The sequence below is a fragment of the Rhamphochromis longiceps genome, linkage group LG3, assembly GCF_057381845.1.
Source record: "Rhamphochromis longiceps isolate RC_006_pf linkage group LG3, R_longiceps_female_GT1.1, whole genome shotgun sequence".
Classification (NCBI taxonomy): domain Eukaryota; kingdom Metazoa; phylum Chordata; class Actinopteri; order Cichliformes; family Cichlidae; genus Rhamphochromis; species Rhamphochromis longiceps.
Window position 1 is genome coordinate 67,927,402 of NC_140559.1, and position 25,299 is coordinate 67,952,700.

The window sequence follows — 25,299 nt, forward strand, 5'->3', positions numbered from 1 at the left end:
ACTGTTGGAACCACAGATTGTAGCACGTTCTTTTAAAATATGGCCGTATAAGTCTGTCCATCCTCAAACTAAAATCATACACACTGTGATGTCTACACTGAGAATTTGTATAGTCCCGGGGAAAACGCTTCAGCAGTTTGACACTCAGGCCAGTGCTTCGTGGTGCTGCAGTGGTTAGAACTGTCACCTCACAGCAGGAAGGTTCCTGGTTGAAACTGATACTCTTACCTTGGCTTTAAAGAAAGAAAAAATACTGAATAACAATGTCCTCAGAACATCTTTCACAATAACTTCTTGATGGGTGCAGACTAAAGCTAAGCACACCGATAATCGCATTCGTGCTTATCATGATCAGTTACTGTAGTTAAAGAGCAGGGGATCTGGTCTTTTTGGGGCTTCTTTGAGTGACACATGGTGGTTTACATTGTTAACATTTAGGCAGTCTATTGACAATTTATATTGTATTTATCTTTTATATTGTTATATTTTACCATAAAACACCTTAATTGTTTACAGAAATGAGATCTGACTACACACTGGTGACGCTACTGTAGAAACAACAACACACAAGTCCAGAGGGGATAGTATGAGGTACAGCATGACGGATGGCTGTGGCTCAGAAGGTAGAGTGGGTGATCTACCAGGTGGAAGGTTGATCATTTGATCTCTGGCTGCTTCGGTCTGCATGTCCAAGTGTCTGTCGGGTTGTCACGATACATCCGTGAGAGTGTGTGTGCCAGTGTATAGAAGAAAGTGCTTGTCTGTGAATGGGTGAATGAACCTGGTAAAACAGAAATAGAAAAAATCAGATAGAGTTAGAAAAGCAGTACATAAGTCTGTTTACCAAAAATATATGTTCACACAATGAAGGGAAGATTGAAAAACAGAAACGTGCTTATTTATGCACAACTCTTTTAAAAAGAGCCACACGAGTAAAGAAATGTAGGGTTGCTGCATAGTTTACTTAGTTCTGATCCAGATTAATGTTTCATGCTGCGAATCTTTTTCCTTAAACACTCCATCTCCATTTATATGCTGTAGGTTGTATTAGTCATCAGTTTGTTGTTTAATTGTACTTAAGCTATAATAAATTTGGTCTAAATCCAGCTTATCATCAGGTACTGTTATGGTGTATCTATCTCACACACACTGCACAGTGCAGGCTGGTGGAAACCTATACATAACCATACTGTACCACTACAAAGGCACACATAGATACATTACAGTGGTTTTTTCTAAATATATATTATCATTCAAATCACTTGCCTGCCATGTGCACAAGAAGACACCGCGTTAAATGAGTGCTTACTTTCTAGTGATACAGTACGCGTTTACTGCAAAGCAGAGCGTTTCAAAGTCTATCACACAAAATAAGCGCAGAGAATAAAGTAGACAGGCGTGCGTTCATGTTGTTGTGAAATCAGGAAATTACTGTATTTCCAAAGGTATCTGCGCGCGGAGAGGGAAGGTCACATGACTGAGAACATTGCGGTCACGTGATTTCGTTTACCGGATTGTTACAGAAAACTTGTAACTAGAGGTTTGTGTTGGTTTGTACGTGACGGACGTGTCAGGCTTTTATTACAGTAAGTTAGGAGCAAATGTATCGCACCGCACACTAATATAAAACACTTCACTCGATCGGTTTGTTTCTATTTCTAACTTTCAACATCCCGGAACCTGTTCGGTCATAGTCACGTGTCCGAAGAAGCTACCGTAGTCTGAGATTAGTTTGACGCTCTCTGTGTGGACTAGTAAGAGCACCAGAGTGGAATCATGCGTGGCCTCATCTGTGGACCTAAACTCGCCGCATGTGGGATCGTGTTGAGCATGTGGGGAGTTGTCATGTTGGTAAGTGTGGAGATTTTGCTTTGCTGCGTCGTTATGCGCCACTTAAATTCTTGTTACGAAGTTACTGTTCACTCAGTCACGTGATTCCAGTTTCTTAACATTATATATTTAAATGTGTCTGAAAACGGAGCCTTAACTCTTACATACACTTGTGTATGAGCCACGTGGGTTGAAATAAAGTTAGATTTTGAGCCCAGACTGACCCTTTTAAACGTAAAACGTGATGTGCATGACATGTATGCTGTTTCTGTGAAGGTGCAGAGACAGTGTCAGGCAAACACCCTGTTGTACCAGCAACTATAACAGCAGATCTATGGTTTGACCTTTCTGAATCTCCCTCCCAGTGTTAGTAGAGGGCAGCTTAGGAAGCTCCAGTTAAAGAGTAAAGAAAGACTCGGTTTAATCCAATAGCGTATTAAATAGTCCTGTTTTGTGTGAATGTTTAGGAAGCATTGCATTTGTGTCAAAAACATATCTGGATCATAAAGAGCTGTACCCTGCTGTTATGTTCATTACATTTGGGACCACATTACAAGTTACTCTGAGCCACTGCTTGACTAATATACCCCTCTCTGTCTCAGGCCTTGCTGGGCATCTTCTTTACAACAAATTCAGCAGTACTGATTGAAGATGTGCCTTTGACAGATGAAGACACATTTAAAGAGTAAGTCTTGTGCTATAACACATCACTCCAGATCTCTGCCTATGCAGCTGCACTCTGGCTCAATACTGGTCTGTTTGAGCTGGACTGATGCACTGCATGTTGGTCATTCTGTTTAGGGTTAGTATCCTGTCAGCTGCAGGTATCCTGCTCCTGCAGAGACAGTCACCAATTATGCTTCAATTTTCTGCCTTAAATAGAAGGAATGTGTTAAGGTTCAAAATTGAGGAAGGAGAGTACAAACCACCCATGGTCCAGAAGCTCTTGGTCAAACAATGATTTTTAATGAATACACACGTGTGGGAAGACAACTCTGTACGCAGACAGCAATTGATCTTCGACTTAATCAAAGCATAAACAGATATTTTATAGCATCAGGGTTTGATTTACTGACGCCCCTTCATGCGTCACAGATACATTTTATACATAGATCAGATCAACACCACAATGACTTTTAACCCAGAAGATCATCTTCTATTTTCATGGCCGATTCCTCCGGTCAACCTTTCAGTTCCTCTTTCTTGCCGAGAAGACAAGGACGGTTCCTCTTTTACCGAGACACTTTCGCAGTTCCAATCCAGACATGACTAATCTCTCTCTCCTCTAAATAAATCTAACTCATGTGTGTGTGTGTGTTGACCTCACATGCTCTTTGTGTCACCTCTTCACCTACTAACTGTCTGTGTCTCGTCCTCAAATGCTCTTTCTCAATTCACCTGTTGCACTTCTGACCTTTCACTAGACCAGAGGCTCACTGAGACTATGTGTATGTCTTCTACTAAATAAATGTTTTAACCAAGAACCTCTACTAAAACCTTAATATAAAATGACCTGATATAAGTGTTTTGTAAGCATGTACGCAGTTTTAACCTTCTATAGCTCCAAGTCACTTGCACAATAGATTGTCCGGACATCGCGCCGAACAAAGCTTCCAACCCCCAATTAATTGACCGAGCTCCAACTCTTTAATAAGCACAGATATGCATTGTGTATAAAATAGTCATAACTGCACCTGAAATACAAGGTCAACATCATCATAAACATCTTAAGGCCATCTTAAAGCTATCTGTTACATTGTTAAAGCCTCGTCTTAGCCTGCTGCTCAAAATAACTTTCACTTCTGCAAACTCTCTGCAAGCCTGTTTCCTGTCAGCCTGTGACTTTTAGCCTTTCTGAAAGACACACACTGTTCAACCCCTGAATGCAATATCCATGCTGCAGATTATATTTATTATTTAACAATAGCAGTAAAATAATTTCCCTGCTCCACAAATGAAAACAGACAGCAGAAAAACGCTCTTTCCCTCATAAAATGTAAATGAAGAAAAGGTTAATGATGTTATTTGATATTGCTGTGTCTTTTGTAGAAACACGATTCTTCCTTGAAAGTTGAAATCTGCCTCAGCAATAAACCACAGGTCACCAAATCTGTCCAGCAGACGGGAAAGAGATCCTGTTTTTGAACACGATGCAGCGTTTGGCCTCCACTTAGCTGCTAATGAGCTAAACATGGACATTTTAAAAGGAATATAAATAGTAAAATGGTTCAATCTGGTCCAGAATGAAAAACAGGAAGTTTGGACTCAAAGAGTAGCAGAGTGACTTCCTCATTATCAGCTGACTGCAGGTTTCCAACCGTATAAACGCTCGTTTTAAGAGAAAACATCCAGATGAACAGAATCAACCTTTTGGGGGAGGGGTAGCAAATCTTGGGCTAAACGACCGTCCTGTGTTTTTGTCCTGTGTTTAATAAGCCCTTACAGGCACAGCTCAGTTGAGCTCAGTTTTTATTCGATAGCGCCAAATCACAAAAACAGTTGCCTCAACTCACTTTGACAAACAATCAACACAGAACTACATAAAGTGCAAGTGTGCAAAACTGGCAAAAAAAACCACCAAATTGTGCAACACCAGACAGAACAGAATGATGCAGACACAACGGTGCACATCAGTACTTCACATCAGACACAGAGCCTGGTCGTTGTGAGGGGAGTAGTCTTCCTCATCATCACGTCCTGAGAGTCAAACCGTGCGTAGAAGTTGTTCAGCACATCTGGTACGGAGGCGTCACCCTCACAGGCAGGTGTTGTCTTCCTGTAGTGGACTGGATGACTGAGAACCTTCACAGAGTCTTGGAGAGTCCGGGTTCCCCACTGAGCCTCTCTTTCAGCTGTACTTGCCCTCAACGCCTTTAATACGCAAGTTGTTCTTGGGGCTTGGTGGGTGGGAATGACAACGGTATCCCCAACTTGATGTCCTGGCTCCCCTTTGCCATAGTGTTTGTGTTGTACCTCTTCAGTCTCTAGTTGCTTCTTCCAGATGATGCCCTTGGTTACAGAATTTCTAAACTACTGTAAATTCCAGTGAGCACTGGAGTAAATAATGTGGAAAGAAAATCATTCCACCATAAACCGGCCACGAGGTGCTCCCGCATACACATTTCCACATACTTCATAAACTGAGGGAACGAACAATGTACAGAGACAAAATATTGAAGAAGAAATACTCAGAAACTTTGTCTGTGAAGGTTCTCGGTCATCCAGGTCATCGTAGTCTAAGGAGCTTGAAAAGAAAAGCGTCTGGACTTCTTCAAGTTGCTTCCAAAGTGGGAACAATGGCATTGAGGATGCCAGTGTTCACATTTTGGACAGAGAGGACAGATGGTTTGAAAGAGGAGTAAAAGAAGCCATCTATGTCCACTGTGAGCGGCCATCTTTGAACAGAGGCGGGGCTTACGACACCAACTGTCTGCCATCTATAGTCCAGTTTTGAGATACTTCCCAGACGCCAAATGCCCACTCACACCCTGGGCCATCTGACCTCAGGAAATCACATGATAGGGTGGGGCCAGGTTTCACAGTGAGCTCACCCGAAACCCTGGCTCATGTGATTAGGTAGAGGATCATCAGGTGGTCCTTTTGTCCCTCTTTGTGGGGGATACACCCACAGAGCTTAAATCTGAGACTCTCCACCATGTGACCTTCGAACTGAAGAAGCTTCTCGGATGAGAGGTGAAACGTCTTCAAGCAACTTAAAGAAGTCCAGACGCTTTTCTTTCCAAGCTCCTTAGACTCACAAACTTTGTTGCCATCTACCAGACAATGGATCCCAAACACAGCCAAGGAAAGTCTCATTTGATTTCAGAGAAAGAAGAAGCTGCTAGATTAGCTCAGTCAGTCACCTGACCTGAATCCTACTGAAAACATATGGAAATAACTAAAGGTCAGAGTTCATAGAAGGGGAACCTTCAGGATTTCAAGACTGTTTGTGTGAAAAAATGGACCAAAATCCCACCTGAGTAATGCACGTGACTAGTTTCTGCATACAAGAGGCATCTAGAAACTGTCCTTGTACGAAGTATTAAATATGCTTTTCCCTTTGTCATTCCTCATTATAACACATAATTTAAAGACATCTGTGGTTTGATTTCTTTGCATGTATGAATGGGATGTGTTGTAGTTCAATAGCACCTTTAGAAATATATTTACATAGAACATGCGTGATGTGTTCAGTACTTGTTCATTCTGCTGTGTATCTGCAGTGACTGAATCATTCATGAGATGTGTAACTTTTCTTTTGCAATGTTTCTATTTTCTCAGTTTAGATCCACCTCACAGGGCCTATGACGTGTACCAGAAGGTGGGCTACAACTGCTTCATCGCAGCTGCTATGTATGTAGTGTGTGGACTGTTCTCCTGCTGCCAGATGAAGCTCAATAAGAAGAAGGTGAGTTAATGCTTCTGACTTTTTACCTTGCAATGCACTTGAATTTATTTTGGGAGAATCACAGGATCTCGATTACAAGAGACTCCATCTTGTTAAGCTGTTTGCTCTTAGCCAAACAACATTGTTCAGTTGAACAATTTGATCCAGTTAGTTTCTTTTGAGGTAGTACTGGAGATTGAGATGGGTCAGTCCATGAAAAATCCATAAATGCTTCCCATGTAACTGTCCCAGACATCAGCTTTAAAAAACAATCCCATGGAAAAAGACTTTTGGGCATCCTTGACGTGATTCTGGTAAACTGCCGGATGACTCAGGACGGGGAAGCATTGATCTACCCACACAGTATACACTGCAGAGGGGGAATTGCTGACTTCAGTTGAGAAATACTGAAAGAACCTCTTTATCCCGCTGACACGCCTTCCATAGAGGATGCAGAGTCTTTGGACGAGTGTGACATCACTGGGGGGGTGACATCACTCAGGCAAGTTAAACTTCAAAGGATGAGGTCGGCCGAGTTCATGAAGCCTCTGAATGCTGGAGGCCTGTCTTGGTTGACGCACCTTTGCAATGCTGCATGGAGATCAGGGGTGGTACTTATCGATTAAGAGACCGAGGTGTTGGTTCCCATCTTTAAGAAGGGGGTCCAGAGGGTGTGTGTTGGGGATCACAGTCATCCTTATTCCCCTGGGTAAGCTGGAGGAGGTGGCTGGGGAGAGGGAGGTCAAAGCTTCTCTGCTTAGGATGCTACATTCGTGACCTGGCTCTGGATAAGCAGACGAGTATGGAGGCATAGTTTGTCTGTTCTTCTCCTGCAGCCCTGCATGTCCTCTTTGCAACAGTCATGAGGTTCACTTTATCAGTTATTCTTCTTCTGCACCTTTCTTTTCTACTGTGTCCAAACAGCTCAACCATCTGTAACCAGCTGTACGTCCTCTGATTTTATGGAGATGATGGAAGACAACTAGTTCAAAATTCATTTGAAGAAGTAAAACAACCTTGATCACAGAGATATGAGTCATGATGAGTTTATGGTCTTTCTCTGGTTTTAAACGTTATTGAATGTATTATGTCAATTAAACAAATAGGTTTATTTAAGGTCAAAGAGGAGGATTAACTATAGTTTGCTTTTTTGTTTAATTTATAAACTGATGGTTTATTGTATTTGCTACAGTTTCTCATTTCTGCTCCTCGGTGTTGTTCTTCAGGAGTATCTCGTGCAGTAGCGCCACCTGGTGGAAGGATAACCTCCCCGCAGCCCACTGACAGCAGCTGTGTTGATTCTCACCTGTTTTTTCTTCTGTCTCAGGATTTCAGGGACCTTGTCAAAGGGGACGAGGTCGGACACTTTGAGAACAAAAAGTAATTTGACGTGTTAATTCTAAGATTAAACTAGTTCTACCTCTGATTACTGTGTTATAACTGTTTGGTTACACTAGTCAGATTGAAATAAAAGCTGTAAAACACTTTGGTGTACTTCTTAAATCAGAGAGTATGTTTGTAATCCTTATCAGTGACCATGTGACTGTGTTGGGAATGTTGATAATGAAATTAAATCATTTCTCTCAGCGTAGTTTGTCTGAAAGCGCCTTTTAAAGCCTACGTTTACCTTTGGTTCCCTGGAGGACGTCCAGCTGTCTGCTGTAAGCAGACTTACTGTATCCAGTGTGTTCTTCCTGAGCGTCACAGTGACCCACTCTTTACTGTTACCTGATGAGTCATGCAGTAATCTTACAGTTGTACTGAAGCCACAAAGTACACACAAAGGCTGTAGCTTCATTTGTTTATTTCTCAACATTGTAAGCACATGGATATATCAGGATGTCTTGCTTTAAGCTTCATAATACATTTATATGTTTTAAGTAAAAAAGTTAAAACATTGAAGTTATTCTGTCAAAAGTACTACTTACTGATTACCCAGGATTGATTAAATGGAGGTAAACTTAACTTACCCTACTACAGAAGGAAATATCTGTGCCACAGTAATAAACTCATAATTAATGTGAACACAAACAATGACTCATCTCTCCAAACATGACTCATGCAGGTTTATCTCTAATCTGACCAGTCACCAGATCTCAAGCAGCTGGGAACTGACATGTCAGACACTTCATTTCACTTGCTCGCCCACTCTGCACATGACACATCAGTTCCAACTGTTAGTGGTTGAGATGCAAATAAAGAGCTTCCAGGAAATCCTGCGGCTGGAGGTGGAGCGAGGCATCGGCTGATCGGAGGGTTGGTGGTTTGAAATATGCTTGGGCAAGATACGAACCCAAGATGCATCCATCAGAGTACGAGTGAGTTAATATTAGATAGAAAACACTTAAGCATAAAAAAGTGCTCATTTGAACGTGTGTGCTGTATAAAGCTCTGGCTGCTGTGGGAGAGTAGAAAAGTGCTACAATAGAACCGCTCCATTTACAAAATATTTTTATAGTCTGTGTAAAGAAACGTTTTTCCCTCCTGATCATCTCCTGCATCGTCTATTGTTTTGATTCATTTTTGGTTCATATTTAAAGAACAGAAAACAACCTCATATAACACAAGGACAAATTTCCAAAGTTTAAGATTTAAGATAATGATCTAGTCCAGTATTTACTTGTGCGTGACCTAACCAGTTAACCAATACCAACCTGTTATATGTCAGCTGGTTTATCTATGAAGATGTGATTGGTTAATTTCCTGCCTTTTATTTAAGCACACTTCTATGTGTTACTATGACCCTGATGAAGGCCACACGCCGAAACACGCCGGTCAGTCAATAAAGTTGTTCCCTTCTTTGAGTGTCGCTGGAGTCCCTGCACTGCAAAGATTCACTCAGCAGTCTGGGAGTATTTCTATATGGTGATGCTGTTTTCTATGCGACTGGGCAGGAGAAAAAGGTACTGCAGCTCCAGTCCTTCATTCTCAGTCAGAATGTGTTTCTCGATCTCCTTCAACTCCATCCTGAACCTGTCGATCACCTCCAGGGCTTTGGCCTCGGTGAAGTGGTCCTCTGTGTATCGGCCCAAAGGAATCTGAGCAGAAAAGACAGAAACAATGTGAACTGCAAGTAGCTGAGGAAAAAGGATCAATTCCATTTTTCATTACAAAATATCATTTATACGTGTTGCAAGACTTAATGCTTCCCTGCATGTCTCGCTGTCTCCTCCATCTTAATGAAAGGCAAGAAAATCCCCAAAGAATAAGTAAAAATAAATATTCTGTGGTGCTGCAAGGTAAAAAAAAATCAACCCATGCAATAGAAATGCCATTTTCTTTATTTAAGACGAACTGAGGTGACATGTTGTCTTTGAAATTCCTGCAGTTAACGAAAACGTATATGAGTGTCAAATATTTGCATTATGTTTATAAACATAAACCATTAGCAAAGAACAGATGGCTTGAGTAACCATGATATACACGTATCAGTAGATACAGTGACATTAGTGTTATTGCATCTATTTATATTAGTTATTTAACAAATATTGCTGACATTTTTATTTCTGTGTAAAACTTTTGAATATTCATATTTTTAACCGATCTATCGCTGTTATCGCTGTATATTACGTGTATATATCACTTATAAACTGTATGGGACACAGTATGGTGAGCAACTTGGACTCACTGCATCTGGCTGTGCTCGTCCCAGATGCCATGTGATGGCCATCTGTACACAGGACTGGCTGACATCGGGAAGCGTGGCCATAATCATATCCATGGTAACAGCATCTTTGTCTGTTGGTGGCGGTTGTCTCATGGTGCAGGGGGTGTTGGGAACCCAGGCACACCAGTCAAACTAAAAGGAATCAGAGTAGAGAAACGTTTGCTGTACCCCTGTGGTATCATCTTTTCTTAAATAAGTCGCCCCAACAAACCAACAGTGTCAGTTTCTGCACCTCAGTGCATCTTGTGTAACAGTGTCGACTGTCTTGTGTGTGTGTTCAGCACCTGTCCGTTGTTAGTTGCAGCATGCTGGGCTGTGCTTGTGAAGATAGCCACTGCCAGCAGTGTGCAGAGTTCCTCTCTGCTGCTGAGTTTACTGGGCAAACCTGGAACACATGAACCATTAAGTGGATACACAGGATACACACTTACAGGATATCCTGCCGAGAACTTCTGCTAACTGGAGGAGATGTGTCTGTAGTCTGAAACTATGAAAGGAAGGATGTGACACAATTGCTGCCTCGTTCTGGCAATCGCTTTGTTTTTATAATCTTATGCAAATATATGTGAGTTAAATTTCACCTGGTCATTTGTTTTTAAATTCAATTAACAAACCAACTTGTGAATTCTACATTGCAGTACATTCATGTTTTGAACTTAACTGCATATAGTTACAGATAAATGATCAAGTGAAAGAGAGTTTGAGACCAGATCCAGACTGATTGTTAGCCATCAACACTCGTCAACAACAGTTAACACAAATGGTGCTGTGCGAAGTCTTGAACGCCCCTCATTTACTTATATTTTGGTAGGAGAATGGGGAACAGGTCCAATGTCCAAAAGTTGATTCTGTTCATCTGGACGTCTTCAGTGGGAGAAACGTTTCGTCATCACCAGGTGACTCCTTCAGTCTCAGCTGACTGCAGGTTTCAACCTTATAAACAGCACATTTGCATAATGACTGAAACCAGCCCACTGAAGGAACAATGGGCTGGGAGGTCAGTTCCTTTATCATAATTATGCAGATTCTCATGACCATTGATCAAAGATCACTGATCAATGCCATGAATACCATTCACAGAGAGTTGGGGAATGGCTGCAATCTCTCACCTTCTCAACACAATCCAGGGTGTTCTGGATGTGGTGTTCAGAGCTGCCCACCAGCGGGTTGAGGATCGAAGCCAGAAACTCGAGCTGACTGAGTTGATCGTGCAGACAATCGGTCATAAAGGTGCACCCTGTTTATGTATCGTCAGTAAACCATACAGCCTTGGTGTAGACTCCCCTGGGTACATCCTGTGGTATGAGGTCCGCTCAATAGCTTTGTCCTGTTCTAACTGCTTCAGACAGTCTATCAGCTTCTTCCTGTAGCCTCTTCCTGGGTCTCGTTTCAGGAGCTCATAAGTATTTTCGTCGCTGAGTAGTAACAACATTTTCTCATGATAGTCTGTCTGGTTTAGCAGAGCTGTGCACCTTACAGGTCCAATGGTTTACTGTCATGTGCAAACATGTATTGCATGGCGTCCCTTCCACTGAGACCAGTTTAGAGCAGTAGATGGATCAACTGAAGGGCCAGATGCATCTCTCAGGTCTTGTGTCACATCGTCATATTATCTATATATAACATATATGGATACTATCTTTATCTCTCTATATATATTATATAAATAAAGATAATATCTATATATAATATATTTCTATATGATATAGATGTATATTAGATATCGAGATTAGATAGATCTATGTAGATATATCTGGGCTGTCAGGCCTTCGGTTAGACACTCCAGATGTCTCTCATCAACAGCTGGTTCATTTGTGCTGCCAGGCCCTCATGGAGTGCAGTCAGCTTCTTCAGCCAGTAGGCGGGTGCAGTCCAGCTCTTCATACTGGAGACTTTCTTGGATGTCTTCCACTGGTGGTTACTGGATCCTGTTCAGAGAGGTTGCTGTGGTCTGCCCTCAGATCCTCTAACCACCGAGCTTTGCTGTTATGGGTTGCATCCTGCTCCCATATGCTCCTTGGAGAACTTAAGATGAACTTTTTATTGTTTAAATCTACTTTTGTCTTTAAACATTTTAACACTTTATGAAAAATGTAATAAATCTTTTAGACCAGCCGTGAGAGCGTAGTATCTCGAGAAAAACTTACCTTCACACCTAATGACATTTTAAGCAATCAATAAATGAATAACTTACTATACATGTCCAGGTGATTACATTAATAACTGACCAAAGTTGGGGAGCTCTGTGAAGCCTTCCTCCGTGATGTCTCTGATCCAGGCCTGAAGCTCCAGGTCTTCTTGCACATCATGGTCTGACTGGTAGTACAGGTTTACCATACTGGAGACAAAACTGGAGCAAAGGTAAAAACTTTCTAGTTATTTATAAGAATACACTGTTTAAAATAAATAGTATGGACATTCAGAATGATACTCAAAACATGTAAAAATATCAGGCTTTAGTAGTTTTTGCTGGTATTATCTTTGATTTCCCCTGATCACTGGGACACACACACACACACACACACACACACACACACACACACACACACACACACACACACACACACACACACAGCATTAGATCAATGAATCATTGTGATGAAATTATTCATAAATCATGTTAAAGTACAACATAGAAAGTACAACATTGTGATGAAGTGATTTTAGGGTTTAAACTATGTTTCAAATCGTGTTGAAGTTTACAGGATGAGAAGGCATGGCTAGGCATCAGGTGATTAAATGTCATCAGTTATGATTGGATGTCACTGTGACGTCAGAGCTCATCTCAGGTGTATATGTTACGTGTTTATACACCTCTTTGTATTTAATTATTGATTTGCTTCTGCTGGAGGTTTCTTCCTGTTGAAAGGGAGTTTTCCCCACTGTCACCAAACTGTGTCCTCATAGGTCATATGATTGTTTGGTTTTCTCTGTTTTCTTATACTTACAATATAAAGCCATTGTTAAAACTGTTGTTGTGATGTTGGGGAGAGATGAGGACCTGGTGTCATGTAAGTTTTATGCAGAAGAGATGATAGGCTCTTCCCTTTGTCTTCTGTGAGATAAGCAGTTCAGAAGATTGGATCTAAGAATTCCCAGTTGGATATTCCAGCAAAGGTGCCAGAGGGATCAACTGCTGCCTGAACTATGGACTTACAATTTGGTTTTTTCTCTGCTCATTTTTGCCGTGTTAGATTATAAATTTAAGAGAATTCGGACTTCCAAGGAATTCCACTGTTTTCCAGTGAAGCAGTAAAGGTAAAAAGCTGAGTACTAATAGATTAGAAACAGCTCGTACAGGTTACGCCAGCCTTTTAAAGTAACAGACTGGGGGCTTAGTTTTCCAAACCACTGAATTAAACCCAGTCGTAATCCAAGAGCACTGATCTAGAGCTGCCACCGCAGGCCTGCAAGGCTGGGCCAGTTTTGAATCAGAGTAAGCAGTGCAGACATCTGGAGAATAGAGGCAGTTAGAACTGGCCATCAGCTCTATCCGAGCTCTGCACCGCCTCCTGGGTAATCCTCATAGGATCAGAGAGTGGACTTTTTAAACACAGAGTTGATCCACACTTCCTGCACTCAGGTGCTGGTTCCACAGATCATCGGTACCTTGTAGAACTACGCAGGAACAAGGACAACATGTGTACTCTTTAAGCCACCAGTTCTACCCACTGCACCGCCGAATAAATCACACCCAGTGGTTGCAGCAAGCTAGCACACCACAAGCTTGCTATTGTACCTGTGTATGGCCTCCCACAGCATCAGACTGTGGTCTTTGTAGAAATAGTTGGGGAGCTGAGACACTCCTCTGTCACAGAAATCATACAGCGGCTGAATGGAGCGGTAGGTCAACACCTTGTACTCCCTCTGGGCCAAAATTAACAGGCCATCACCACCTGTAGACACAACCTACACAACATTTCAGGAATATTAGATCTGAATATTGAAGAGCTCAGTAATACTAAAGCCAAGCGTGCTGTGGCATACTCGTTTGAAGATGCCATTTGCAGAGATGAGCTGAGTGCGCCCCCTACAGTTGATCTCTAGAGTGTAGCGTAGATGAGGGGCCAGAAGCTGCATCAGCAAAAAAGAGAACATTTTGATTATTGTTGGAAATTTAGATTCTACTGGATTTATGTTGCAGAAAGGAAATTACAAATGAAGGCTTCATCTCTTTGCTTTTAAACCAATTCATATCAGATAACAACTATGACCAACAGTGAAAGTGCTGAATAATACGACTTATATTAATATTTACCTTGTAAATGGGGTGTACAGCAGGCAGCTGTCTCAAAGTGGCCACACAAAACACTTCTACCACCAGGTGAGTCCTAAGTAGGTGAGACAGGAGCTGGAATACCTGGAACTCAGAGTGACGCACCCACATCTTAGCCAGCAGCCAGGCCAGAGGGGGATCGCTGGGCAGGAATATGGGCGTGTCCCGGCCTGGAGTCTGTTCAAGCTGAGAAGGTGAAAGAGACTATTGAGCTGTGGCCCAAGAGGTAGAACGGGCTGTCGCTTAGCTTGTATAGCCAACACATGGCTTCAGAGCACCGTATCAAGGCTTGGTTTGTCTGAACAGAGTCACATGACCGAAGCTTCACCGTCGCTGCTTCAATACCTGATTCTGTCGTTTAGAAAGAACTGAATCATTGGCGGTGATTTTGTGCGACAGAGCAAACCGGTGTGTGACGTAATGACAGACATGGAGCCGGCGAGGAAGAGAGGACTTTCTACCTGCTCCCAAATATAAACAGGTCATAACCAGTTCTACCCCCAGGTCTCAAACGCACATAAGAAATAGACTAGACATGCCGTTATAAATATATATGTTGTAGTATATTATATATAAAAGTACATATCCACTGGTTACTACACAACCAGACACCTTACAGCACAAGCATGCTCCCAGCTTATAATAAGACTCTGCTGTATATTATTATATATAGTGTGTTTTATTATTTTTATCACAAGGCCACAAGCATGGGGAGAACAAATAGACCCAACATTATTTTTTTACCCCCAAAAATACATGTTCAAAGCACCACAACAGCCTGATATCACACAGACCTGTCAGGGTGTACCCCGCCTCTCGCCCTAAGACAGCTGGGATAGGCTAATTTAGTGAGCTTACTCATTATCTGCTGTAAGGTGCTTGAGAGTTATAACAGGAAGTCAAGTACAAAGTCAAGCTCAGGACCTTTTTGTGGTGGGTCAGCAGTGCTAATCACCCCACTGTGCTGCTGATAAAGTACCAGTTAATGAAATTTGTCCCTGTGCTTCTGTGTAAGCATGTAAACAACATACCTGTATAGCAATAGGTATAAGTCCTTCATCTGGGTGTTGATACAGGAGACAGATAGGAGCAGCGATGTACTGAGGGTGTCCCTTGATTGTGTTACTGGGAATCCCATCCATGATGGCATAGTCTAACAAGTATATGTTTCCTGCCTGGACAAGAGTGTAAAGGAAATTTAAGATATGATGGCAAGCATGCAACAGAGACCATGAAATAAACACCAGCAGTGAGACAATAACAGCGTCTACATTTGTGCCGTTCCTTTTATTTTATTGTAAAAACCAAAGTAGTGCTTTTTCTCAACCTTCAGTTCTTTGTTCAAGTTGGTCCTGCCAGCCATAGAGCGCTGCACCATATCTGCGGTAACAGGGAGGTTCTCCGGCAGCTTTTTGCACCTCTGGATCATCCTGGGGTTGGAACCATTTAGACACTGGTAGCCAAAGAACCAGTCCTCCTTCCAGTGCTTCATACAATACTCTGTTGTATACACACAGACACACAGAGCATCAGGTGTCTGTCGCTGTTCAAAGGCCTTTGGAACAGAAAGTACCGCCGCAGAGATCAAGTTCAGAGAGAGATAATGTGCTTGATCTGAAGTGAATATTACCCACATGCTTTTATGGACCATCTTCAAATTTTACAACAATTAGAAAGTCAGAATAGAACAAGGAGAAAAGGCTTTTAAATAGGCTGCCCTCACTGTCTGCAATAATCTAAAGAGGGAGGTGAAAGTGGCAGAACTGGTAACGATGGGAAAGTTGATAGCAACAAACTTCTCTGGCACAACTTCACCCACTCCCAAGGTGCATGGAGAAGACAAAGATCTGATGACGTGGAGACTCCAGCAACACTAAGTATCAGGGAACAACTTTATCAAGTGACGGCTTGTGGCCTTCATCAGGTAAGGGAACGTCAAACAGTTTGTGTTTAAATAAAAGTGGGCAACAGGAAACCAGTCACACCTTCACAGATAAACCAGCTGACCATTTCACATTTAACAAGGCGGTAATGGCTAATTGGTCCAAATAGATTCTGGACTGAACCACTACAGATTAAAAGGTCAGAAGATGTGGCTTAACTGTTAACCAATCAGACAAACCACCTCGTTAAAGCAAATTGGTCAGCTGGTTTATCTGTGAAGGTGTGATTGGTCCACTTGGATTTTTTTCTCTTTCCTGTTTTTTGTTTAAACACAAGAGAGACTCTTTTGGATCTGCTGCCAAGGAACATCAGCGTGATCCCTCAGGAGATCTGATCCAGCTGCCTACTGATGCCACCGTGGTGATTACCACTTTTAAAAGATCATTTTTTAGGTAGCATTTTGAATTTGCATGAAACTACTATTAAAGCTGTTTTATGCTATGCTTTTTTACTCACCCGCTATGGGACTTTTCAACTTCCAGAAGATACGTTTGAAATCTTCAAGGTCATCCCAGGATTTCCCAAACCAGATGGTCAGTTTCTTCAGAGATAACTCCAGCAAACTGAGGAGAGGAAATGAGGCGTTTGTTGTTTTAAAAATCAAATTTGTTACAAATGTGTTGAATCATAGAGTGTGTGTGTACCACCTACGCGTAATGTAATGAATGTTCAAAGTCACTCCGCTTCTCGTTGTCAAAGCGGACGTCTTGGGGTAAGTCTGCTTCTGTTTCAGCATCAACACATCTGGGAATCCCTGGAGCCCACGTTACCCATCTAACACAAAAATATTCAATGCTTCAAATCTGTGTTGTTACAGAATGTATTTGGTCAAATGTGGCTTGTAGTTTGTACAGTTTAAAGGGTTTCATACACCATAAATGTGAGTCCCTACCTGTAAGTCTTCTGTCGCTCCTGCAGCTCTGTTCTCCTGTGTTCCAGCAGCTGCAGTGCAGAGTCACCTGTCAGCGTCTTTGCTACAGGAGAGACAGGGAAGTACAACAGCAGACACTTGGAAGTTATACCATCACATTATAGAGTAGGGCAGCGATACCGATGAAATCAAGCACTAAGAAAAAGGGTCACACATGAGATAACTGAAGGAGTTCTGCTTATATGTAACACCGGAAATATATCTTCTTGTATGGTCTGACACTTACATAACGAAAGTCTAAGCGGAACCTGTAAACAAATATGATGCAAATGGAAAGCAGGCACAGCAGCCCAGTGTTTCACCGTTTTTGCATGAAAGACACAGGCCTCATTTACACCTTGTGGTCTTATCTTGATTATATTATCTGATACTGTGTCTATATTTATGTCTCAGCTGCACATTTCTTAGGCGGTGATGGCAACTTGTCAACAAAGATGATGTGCTCCAGCTAAAAACCTGAATCACTGGTCATCATTATTACAGCAGCTGCTGCTCTGTAGTTTTTGCTGAGCATAGGGGCAGGTTCTAGCTTGGGTTTAGAGCACAGGTGTCGGACTCCAGGCCTCGAGGGCCGGTGTCCTGCAGGTTGTAGATGTGTCCTTGATCCAACACAGCTGATTTAAAGGCTAAATGACCTCCTCAACATGTCTTGAAGTTCTCCAGAGGCCTGATAATGAAGTAATCATTTGATTCAGGTGTGTTGACCCAGGGTGAGATCTAAAACCTGCAGGACACCGGCCCTCGAGGCCTGGAGTTGGACACCCCTGGACTCGAAGGTAGTACAGCAACAGCTACACATCCCCAGTGTGCTCATGCATGGGTGGACGAGTAGCCTTAGATAGCCTTTTAATCTCACCACCAACTGCTTAATGTGGTAAACTGACTGGGACTTTTAACCTAACATTCACACACTGATGGATTTATCAGGTGCAACTTAGGGTTCGGTATCATCTACTAATCTGCTGCTGGTTTGTTCTGCAGCTCCTCCTGTCTGCTCCAGCCCAAACTATCCTTGGACAACATACTGAACCAAGTTACTCTCAGATGCATCCATCGGAGTATGCATGTGTGTCAATGGGCGATTGATGCATGGTTTATAAAATGCCACACAGGAATCAGTCTTGTACTAAAATAGAACCTGCATGGCTTTAAAGGGAAATTTGCATCTTTGCTCAAATGACCTCAGGCCTTTTACACATGTAGGCATTGAAGGCAATGAAGGAATGAGACTCTTTCCTACCTGTTCCTTCTCGTATCTCCATCTTGACATCGCCTACAAACCATCGGTAACAAGGGAAAGTCAGCACTTTACCTCCATCTGGAGGCTCTACAGTGACATATTGACAAAACCAGTTGTCTTCCACCCAGTATCTTTGTTTCTCTAGTCGGACCAGTAGCACCGAGCCTAAAGGTGAAGGACTCGTCACCTTGTACTGGTCAACCTGATGGAAGAATAGAGGAAGAGAAATACAAAAAAATGAGGTACTTTCTATCTCAGACTGACGCTGAAAAGCTAGTTCATGTTATTCTGTCAAGTTGTCCTAAAAACTACTTAAAATGTCCTGAGCTGATCTAACCCAAACTACACTTACTGCTCCTCGACAGAAATCCAGTCCAGGGTTGTCGAGTTGAGTGCGCTCGCTCTCCCCGTTCTCCCCCACAAGCGTCAGATAAATGTAGTTGTTGGTGCCTGAATACTCTGAAGTACCAGTTGCTACTGTAACAGTGTAGACTTCCATCTAAGAAGACATGAGTCATACATAAGTGTTCAGCTAGCAACATGCGTGCACCTGAATACACAGGAAAAACAAACTTGCAGCTGTCTTGGCTCAGTGACGTCACCATGGTTAGTGGAAGATGTCACAGCACCGTGCTTCAGAGGGAAAATGAAGGGTGTAGCAATAGGAAGGTCTAAGTTCAAAGTCACAAGGCTTTTGTTTTTTAGCCCTTTTTTCGACTCTTCAAGTTTTAGGCTTTCTTGTCACAATTGGAAAGTCGGAGCTGCAGAGCTGAGTCTCTGATTCTTTGCTTTAAATCTGCCTGCAGACAAACAGAAGCTTCATGCATGTTTCAGCTATTTGTATTTATCCTTTAGCCCAGCTGCCATTTCTGTGACAGCTCCTGTTGGGACCTCATCACCCAACATTAGCATGTGTCATTTGTGGGGTGGCTGTAGCTCAGGAGGTAGAGCTGGAAGGTTGGAGGTTCGATCCCAGGCTCCTCCAGTCTGCATGCCAAGTATCCTTGAGCAAGATACTAACCCCAAGTTGCTCTCTGATGCATCCACTGGAGTATGAATGTGTGTGAGTGTAGTTAGAAAGCACTCAGTATAGAGGTAGTGCTTGTGGACTGGGTGAATGTGGCGTGTTGTATAGAGTGCTTTGAGTACTCTGGGAGAGTAGGAAAGCGCTATACAAGAATCAGTCCATTTGCAATAAGTAGCATTACCCAAACCAAAACTCTTTTGCAAGAGTGTCCTGGGTTCACACTTGCTGAGAGGCAACAGTACTAAGCATTGAGTCACCATGGTGACTGACTATGTTTTTATCCAAGCTGTGGATATAATCGTAGAGCTGGAGTAGATTTGTGTGGGTTTTTTAATAAGCAGTGTTCTCGGATGTTATATATGATCACATTTGCATCTTATACAAAGTCCACAAGTTTCTCCAGGAAATCAGGTATTTTTGGCGATTTTGCATGCAATGATATATGATGCATTAATATATAAGAGGAACCAAACTCTTAAAAAGATCACGCACTCTACAGCTCAAACTGAGTGAACATGTTTTCTAATTATTTAAATATTAACCCTAACCAAATGTTCAAACCGCAATGGTGCAAATGTAGCACATTTCATCTTCACACACACATGCACGCGTGTGTTCCTGTCCAGCTATCTTTGTGACACACAAACTGGTCCTCACAAATTCCCTCACTAAGATCCTCATTAAGATAGCTGAACGCGCGCACACAGACACAGGCATTAAGTAACCATTTCCTTTGGTGGTATATATTTCAACACAGTTATTTTATTTTTTTTTTTGTATCTTATCAAATCCCAACAACAGTCACTTCAGTCTGTTGCTGCATACAAACCCTACAATAATAAAAAGACGTTACTGGTAAAGAGCCTCTTGTGAGATGAGTGATTTATTTTTCCTTAAGGAAAAGTTTGAACATCTCAACTTCAAGCAAACTGTGTGTGTTACACCTCTGACTATCAATATGCATCTACAGATAATGCAATCAACAACACGCTACAGCTTCATTTAGAATCCAGACACAAGCGTTTCCTCACCGCAGCTTTTCTGTGTCACTGTCAGGTAACACCGCCTCCCAGCTCCAGCTCCTCAAATCTCTGACACCGAGGCGCTGCGCTCGTCTCTGCTTTTGAAATATTTGCTAACATTATAATCAACTCCTGACACTGACAGCAGTATACTGTGATAAATCAGTAGTAAAAGTCTACAAAGTGTTTGTATCAGCTATCTTTGTGCAAACTAACCAAACCTTTGCTGTGTCAACATAAACGTTTTTTAAATGAGAACCTTTTTGTTTCTTTTGTACTTTGCCTCCACATCTGCACAGAAAACAGAGTATGATTAGTGTAGGTTTACTGCTTCCTGTGCATATACACAATTAAATCTTGGTTGATTCCCTGTACAGACAGAATACTTTTCATACACTGAACAGTATACAGTCACTATAAAGGTTAAATTCTGTAAATTAATCTTAGCATCATTAACTTGAATACAAACCCGACTCTGACCATGAGCACCACAGCCATACTTCACCACTCCTGACCTGTTTATCTTGCATTGAACTATCTTGTATTTGAAAAACACAAACACAACTCTCTTGGTTTTGGATGAAAAACACAACTTACATGTTTTGACACACAGATCGAGTGTCTGATTTTAAAACGAGGACAGCCTCCCACCTGACCAGGCTGAGGTGAGGCGATAACATTCAGAGATTCTCTAAGAGTGCAAGCAGAAAAATCAACGCTTTCTTTGTCCTCTGTATTGAATGCCGCACTTTGTATTCTGTAACTTTTCCTATTACATAACCCATGCAGACGATGTATGGCGTGATTCAGAATGAACTACCGTTGCTGCTGCGTGTTAAAATAATACAAGGCTGGGCAGCGGAGGCTCTGACAGTCAGCTGTGATAATCTGGAGTTTGGAGAAGACAACAGAAAAAGACCCACCTTAGTCGCGCGCCGTGTTCACAGTGGACTGTCGCTTTGGTGGAGTGGAGTGTCCGGTGGCTGTCGGCTGTTCTGACACGTCCTTTTACTCTCTCTCTCTCTCTCTCTCTCTCTCTCTCTCTCTCGCTACACTCGTTTTTCTCTCTCAGCCTTTCTGTATGAGACGAGCACTTCTCTACTCCTGTGGTCAGTATATTTAATTATCAATCAACCAAAGACTCAGAAACACTAAGCCTCGTCCACCCCAGCTGTAAAACTCAGAAACCAGTCTTACTTGTTATCATCTATCGTCCACCTGGGCCTTACACACAGTTTCTGATTTCTCAGACTTTTTATCTAATTTAGTTCTGAGCTCAGATAAAATAATTATTGTGGGTGATTTTAACATCCATGTAGATGCTAAAAATGACAGCCTCAACATGGCATTTAATCTGTTATTAGACTCAATTGGCTTCTCTCAACATGTAAAAGAACCCACCCACCACTTTAGTCACACTCTAGATCTTGTTTTAACATATGCATAGAAACTGAACATTTAACAGTGTTTCCTGAAAACCCTCTCCTGTCTGATCATTTCCTGATAACATTTACATTTACAATAATTGATTACACAGCAGTGGAGAGTAGACTTTATCACAGTAGATGTCTTTCTGAAAGCGCTGTAACTAAGTTTAAGAATATAATCCACCCACTGTTATCATCTTCAATGCCCTGTACCAACACAGAGCAGCAAAAATCATAGAAATATGGTATTTAAGCAGATTCTTACTCTGGCTGGCATTACCTTGGCCTCCAGTAAAGCTGTGAGGAGTCATTTTTGCAAGATATGTCCTTCAACGCACATATTAAACTAATATTAGGACTGCTTTCTTCCATTTGTGCAACATCTCTAAAATTAGAAATATTCTAGTTCATGCATTTATTACTTCCAGGCTGGACGACTGTAATTCATTATTATCAGGATGTCCAAAAAACTCACTGAAAAGCCTTCAGCTGATCCAAAATGCTGCAGCAAGAGTCCTGACAGGGACTAGAAAGAGAGAGCAGATTTCTCCTGTTTTGGCTTCCCTTCATTGGCTTCCTGTTAAATCCAGAATTCAAAATCCTGCTCCTCACATACAAGGTCTTAAATAATCAGGCCCCATCTTATCTTAATGACCTTGTAGTACCATATCACCCTATTAGAGCACTTCGCTCTCGCTCTGCAGGCCTACTTGTTGTTCCTCGAGTATTTAAAAGTAGAATGGGAGGCAGAGCCTTCAGTTTTCAGGCCCCTCTTCTGTGGAACCAGCTTCCAGTTTGGATTCAGGAGACAGACACTATCTCTACTTTCAAGATTAGGCTTCAAACTTTCCTTTTTGCTAAAGCATATAGTTAGGGCTGGACCAGGTGACCCTGAATCCTCCCTTAGTTATGCTGCAATAGACGTAGGCTGCCGGGGGATTCCTGCAATGTTAAATGTGATCTGTACATATGGGTTTTGAAAATAACGCTGACTTTGACACAGTGATGTGCAGTTAAGACTTACGTTTGTGTTACATATGCACAGAACATTGACTAAGAAGTGTTGAGGAACCTCTGTGGTTATTGTTGCAAACAGAAGATGTGTTGTACTTCTTTTTCTTTTTGTGAGATCTTAGCGGTTTCCTGTGTAGTAGTCCATCATCAGCGTTCTCTTTCAGTAATTTCACTAGCTGGGCTGTGATGGCTGCACTTACAGCCACACAGTGGTAATACCCAACATGTTAGTGTAGAGGCTTATAAGTAACATTGCATTCACATTTGTCTTTCTTTAAATATAGGAATTTATTGACAGGACAATAAATAACTGGTTTTGGTTTAGAGTTAATTCACATATCCACATAACACTGCATTCTAAAATAAGTGCGCACATTTTAGTTTACACTGTTATGTATGATTAATTTTTTGTTTTCTGAGTTACCTTAGTTGCAGCTGTTCCAGTCCCTTGTTTAAGGAGCCAAGCGGTGGAAAAGGGCGGAGCGAGCTTTAAAGGACGACTACAAATTGGTTCATGCCATAACTTGGGACCGGGGGTGGGGTGGGGGGGATTGGAGTTCATTATGTTTGGTTGGCTTAGTTAGGTTTTGTGTGTTTTACCCCTTCTCCTGTTTTTGTGGGCTGATCAGCCACTATTTAAGTTTCCCCTTTGTCTCGTTAAGTTAGGTCAGTTTGTTTGAGTTGTCAACTTTGAGTAGAGTTCTGTTATTTTGACCTCTTTCATGGGCCCAAGATTTTGATTCTTTTTGCATGATTTAACCAATTATGTTTTTTGGGTTAAATAAAAAAAATAATAATAATTTTTTTTGGACTTTAACCTGTGCCTAAGTTTCTTTCACTGCTTGGTCCATCACATGGGCCCACGTCCTCATTTTAGGTTTGACAGCGTTTTTGTGGGTAAAGGTGATGCTTGGACATGAATTGAGCTGTGGTTTGGGGAAGGCCTCGAAGGGGACTGGCTCCTGGGCCTGGCAGATCCCCGTGTACTAAATAGGAGTGAAGAAGTTAAAGAACTGAGAACAAGGAGGGAGGGTGGGGCACGTAAACAACAACGAGCAGTTTGCAGAACTGGGGGGAACCAATATAGATGACAGCCGGAAGGAGCATGTTTGGAGGCGTGATCCTGCTCCTGAAATTCCGATACATAATCTCCGATCAAAAAGATCCTGATGTGCACTGACCCTTCAGGGAACAACTGGACACAAACACTGACAGCAAAATGTGCAATGAAGCAATCAAAGTAACTGGACAACCTCAGATTTTTGCGGGTCTTCTATTTTTTTTTCTCACCACTTGTACACAGTTACTGAAATGAACACAATATGGTAACTTTCCATTAAATCTTCCAGTTTTAGTAACAGTGTAAGCTGTCGACAAAGCTTTCACAGCTGTTTCCAGTTGCTGAAGGTGATTCTTGGGTATTGAGGGTGTAGTATCTACTGCAGACAATCTAAATAGTTGATATCATGCTGCTAAATATTTGAAGCTGTTGGCAGACGCTGAAAAAGGAGCTGCTGCAGAATATTTTAATCATCTCCAAACAGCTGCGAGGAAAACATCCGTCTGTCTTGTTCTGGGGTTTTTCCTCACACTTTGCTAAGTTCGGCATTGTGAAGTTGCAGTTATGTCAGTTTGTGATTTCCAAAGAAGACAACAGTTCACTGAGGTAACAGCAGCAGCCTGATCACACATCAGGGACGTCGTTAGGATCTTGAAGCATCAGCCCAGCCCCGAAGTCTTTCACACTTTCAGTTACAGCAATTTTTAGAAATTATTTATTAGAATGTTTTAGTGAAATTAAAATAAAACATCAGACACTGTGTGCTTCCTAAAGGTTGAAGGCAGATGTGTTGGAATAATAAGAATAAGAAACATACTGAAAATGAAAAAAGACAAAGAAATCAGTGAAAACTGGAGTTTTTCGACTTTGTTACTTTTTTTAAAACAGCAGAAGAACAAAGTTGATGTGAACTTTTACGTCTTGCATGTTGATTTTGACCCAGGTGTTATCCACATATCTGTGCCTGTGGCTTAGTGCTCTCACTATGAAGGAGCCAAGAGCCCTACTTCCACTCCCTGGTTCAGTTTCCTGACAGTCTCCACTGCTGCAGCTGTACACAAGTGAGACCGCATCAAAGGAGGCTACGGTTTCAATAACTGATTCATCCCTGGAGTATGGAGCTTTTTGAGGCTTGAATGAATTCTTAGTCAATGTTATGTGGCCAAGTAAACAAACCAGATTCCTCAGGAAATTATCGGGTAGAAGGTCTAAACTGAAGAGTGAGAGAAAAAGCAGCCAAAGGAAAAAGATTAAAAAAGAAAAGAAAAGTTTGACTCCTTGGAAAATGGAAAGAAACGAGGCGAGGCTCACTACTTTTACACTGTATTTGAACTTTTCATCAAACTGCATTAAACAAAGAAACTAATTATTATTGAAATAACAATATCTAAGCAGTCATCAAGGGTCACTACTGGTTTGCCTTCTACAGGCTAATATTTACATCAAGCTTTCTCTTTATTCCTATTGGACGTCT

General features: G+C 41.8%; 2 protein-coding genes across 3 annotated transcripts; one reads left to right on the forward strand and one right to left on the reverse strand.

Annotated features, from left to right (window-relative positions):
• Positions 1 to 1,619: 1,619 nt before the first annotated feature.
• Positions 1,620 to 7,808, forward strand: LOC146676513 (ribonuclease kappa-A-like). Its single transcript, XM_085400791.1, has 4 exons — positions 1,620 to 1,851; positions 2,433 to 2,515; positions 6,112 to 6,238; positions 7,444 to 7,808. The coding sequence occupies exons 1-4, from the start codon at positions 1,777 to 1,779 to the stop codon at positions 7,459 to 7,461; spliced, it is 303 nt and encodes a 100-aa protein (XP_085256917.1). The 5' UTR covers positions 1,620 to 1,776; the 3' UTR covers positions 7,462 to 7,808.
• Positions 7,809 to 8,015: 207 nt separating this feature from the next.
• On the reverse strand, positions 8,016 to 21,504 carry alox12 (arachidonate 12-lipoxygenase). Of its 2 annotated transcripts, XM_085400789.1 has the most exons (15): positions 21,248 to 21,504; positions 18,628 to 18,774; positions 18,276 to 18,477; positions 16,997 to 17,078; positions 16,756 to 16,878; positions 16,561 to 16,667; positions 15,488 to 15,660; positions 15,192 to 15,335; positions 14,143 to 14,346; positions 13,872 to 13,958; positions 13,624 to 13,793; positions 12,113 to 12,234; positions 10,169 to 10,269; positions 9,846 to 10,016; positions 8,016 to 9,255 (listed from the first exon to the last, which is right to left on the reverse strand). In XM_085400789.1, exons 2-15 carry the CDS (start codon positions 18,772 to 18,774, stop codon positions 9,076 to 9,078), a joined length of 2,013 nt encoding a protein of 670 aa, XP_085256915.1. In that variant the 5' UTR covers positions 21,248 to 21,504; the 3' UTR covers positions 8,016 to 9,075. The 2 variants fall into 2 exon arrangements, with proteins under 2 accessions (XP_085256915.1, XP_085256916.1); XM_085400790.1 differs by lacking the exon at positions 18,628 to 18,774.
• Between the last annotated feature and the right edge of the window lie 3,795 nt (positions 21,505 to 25,299).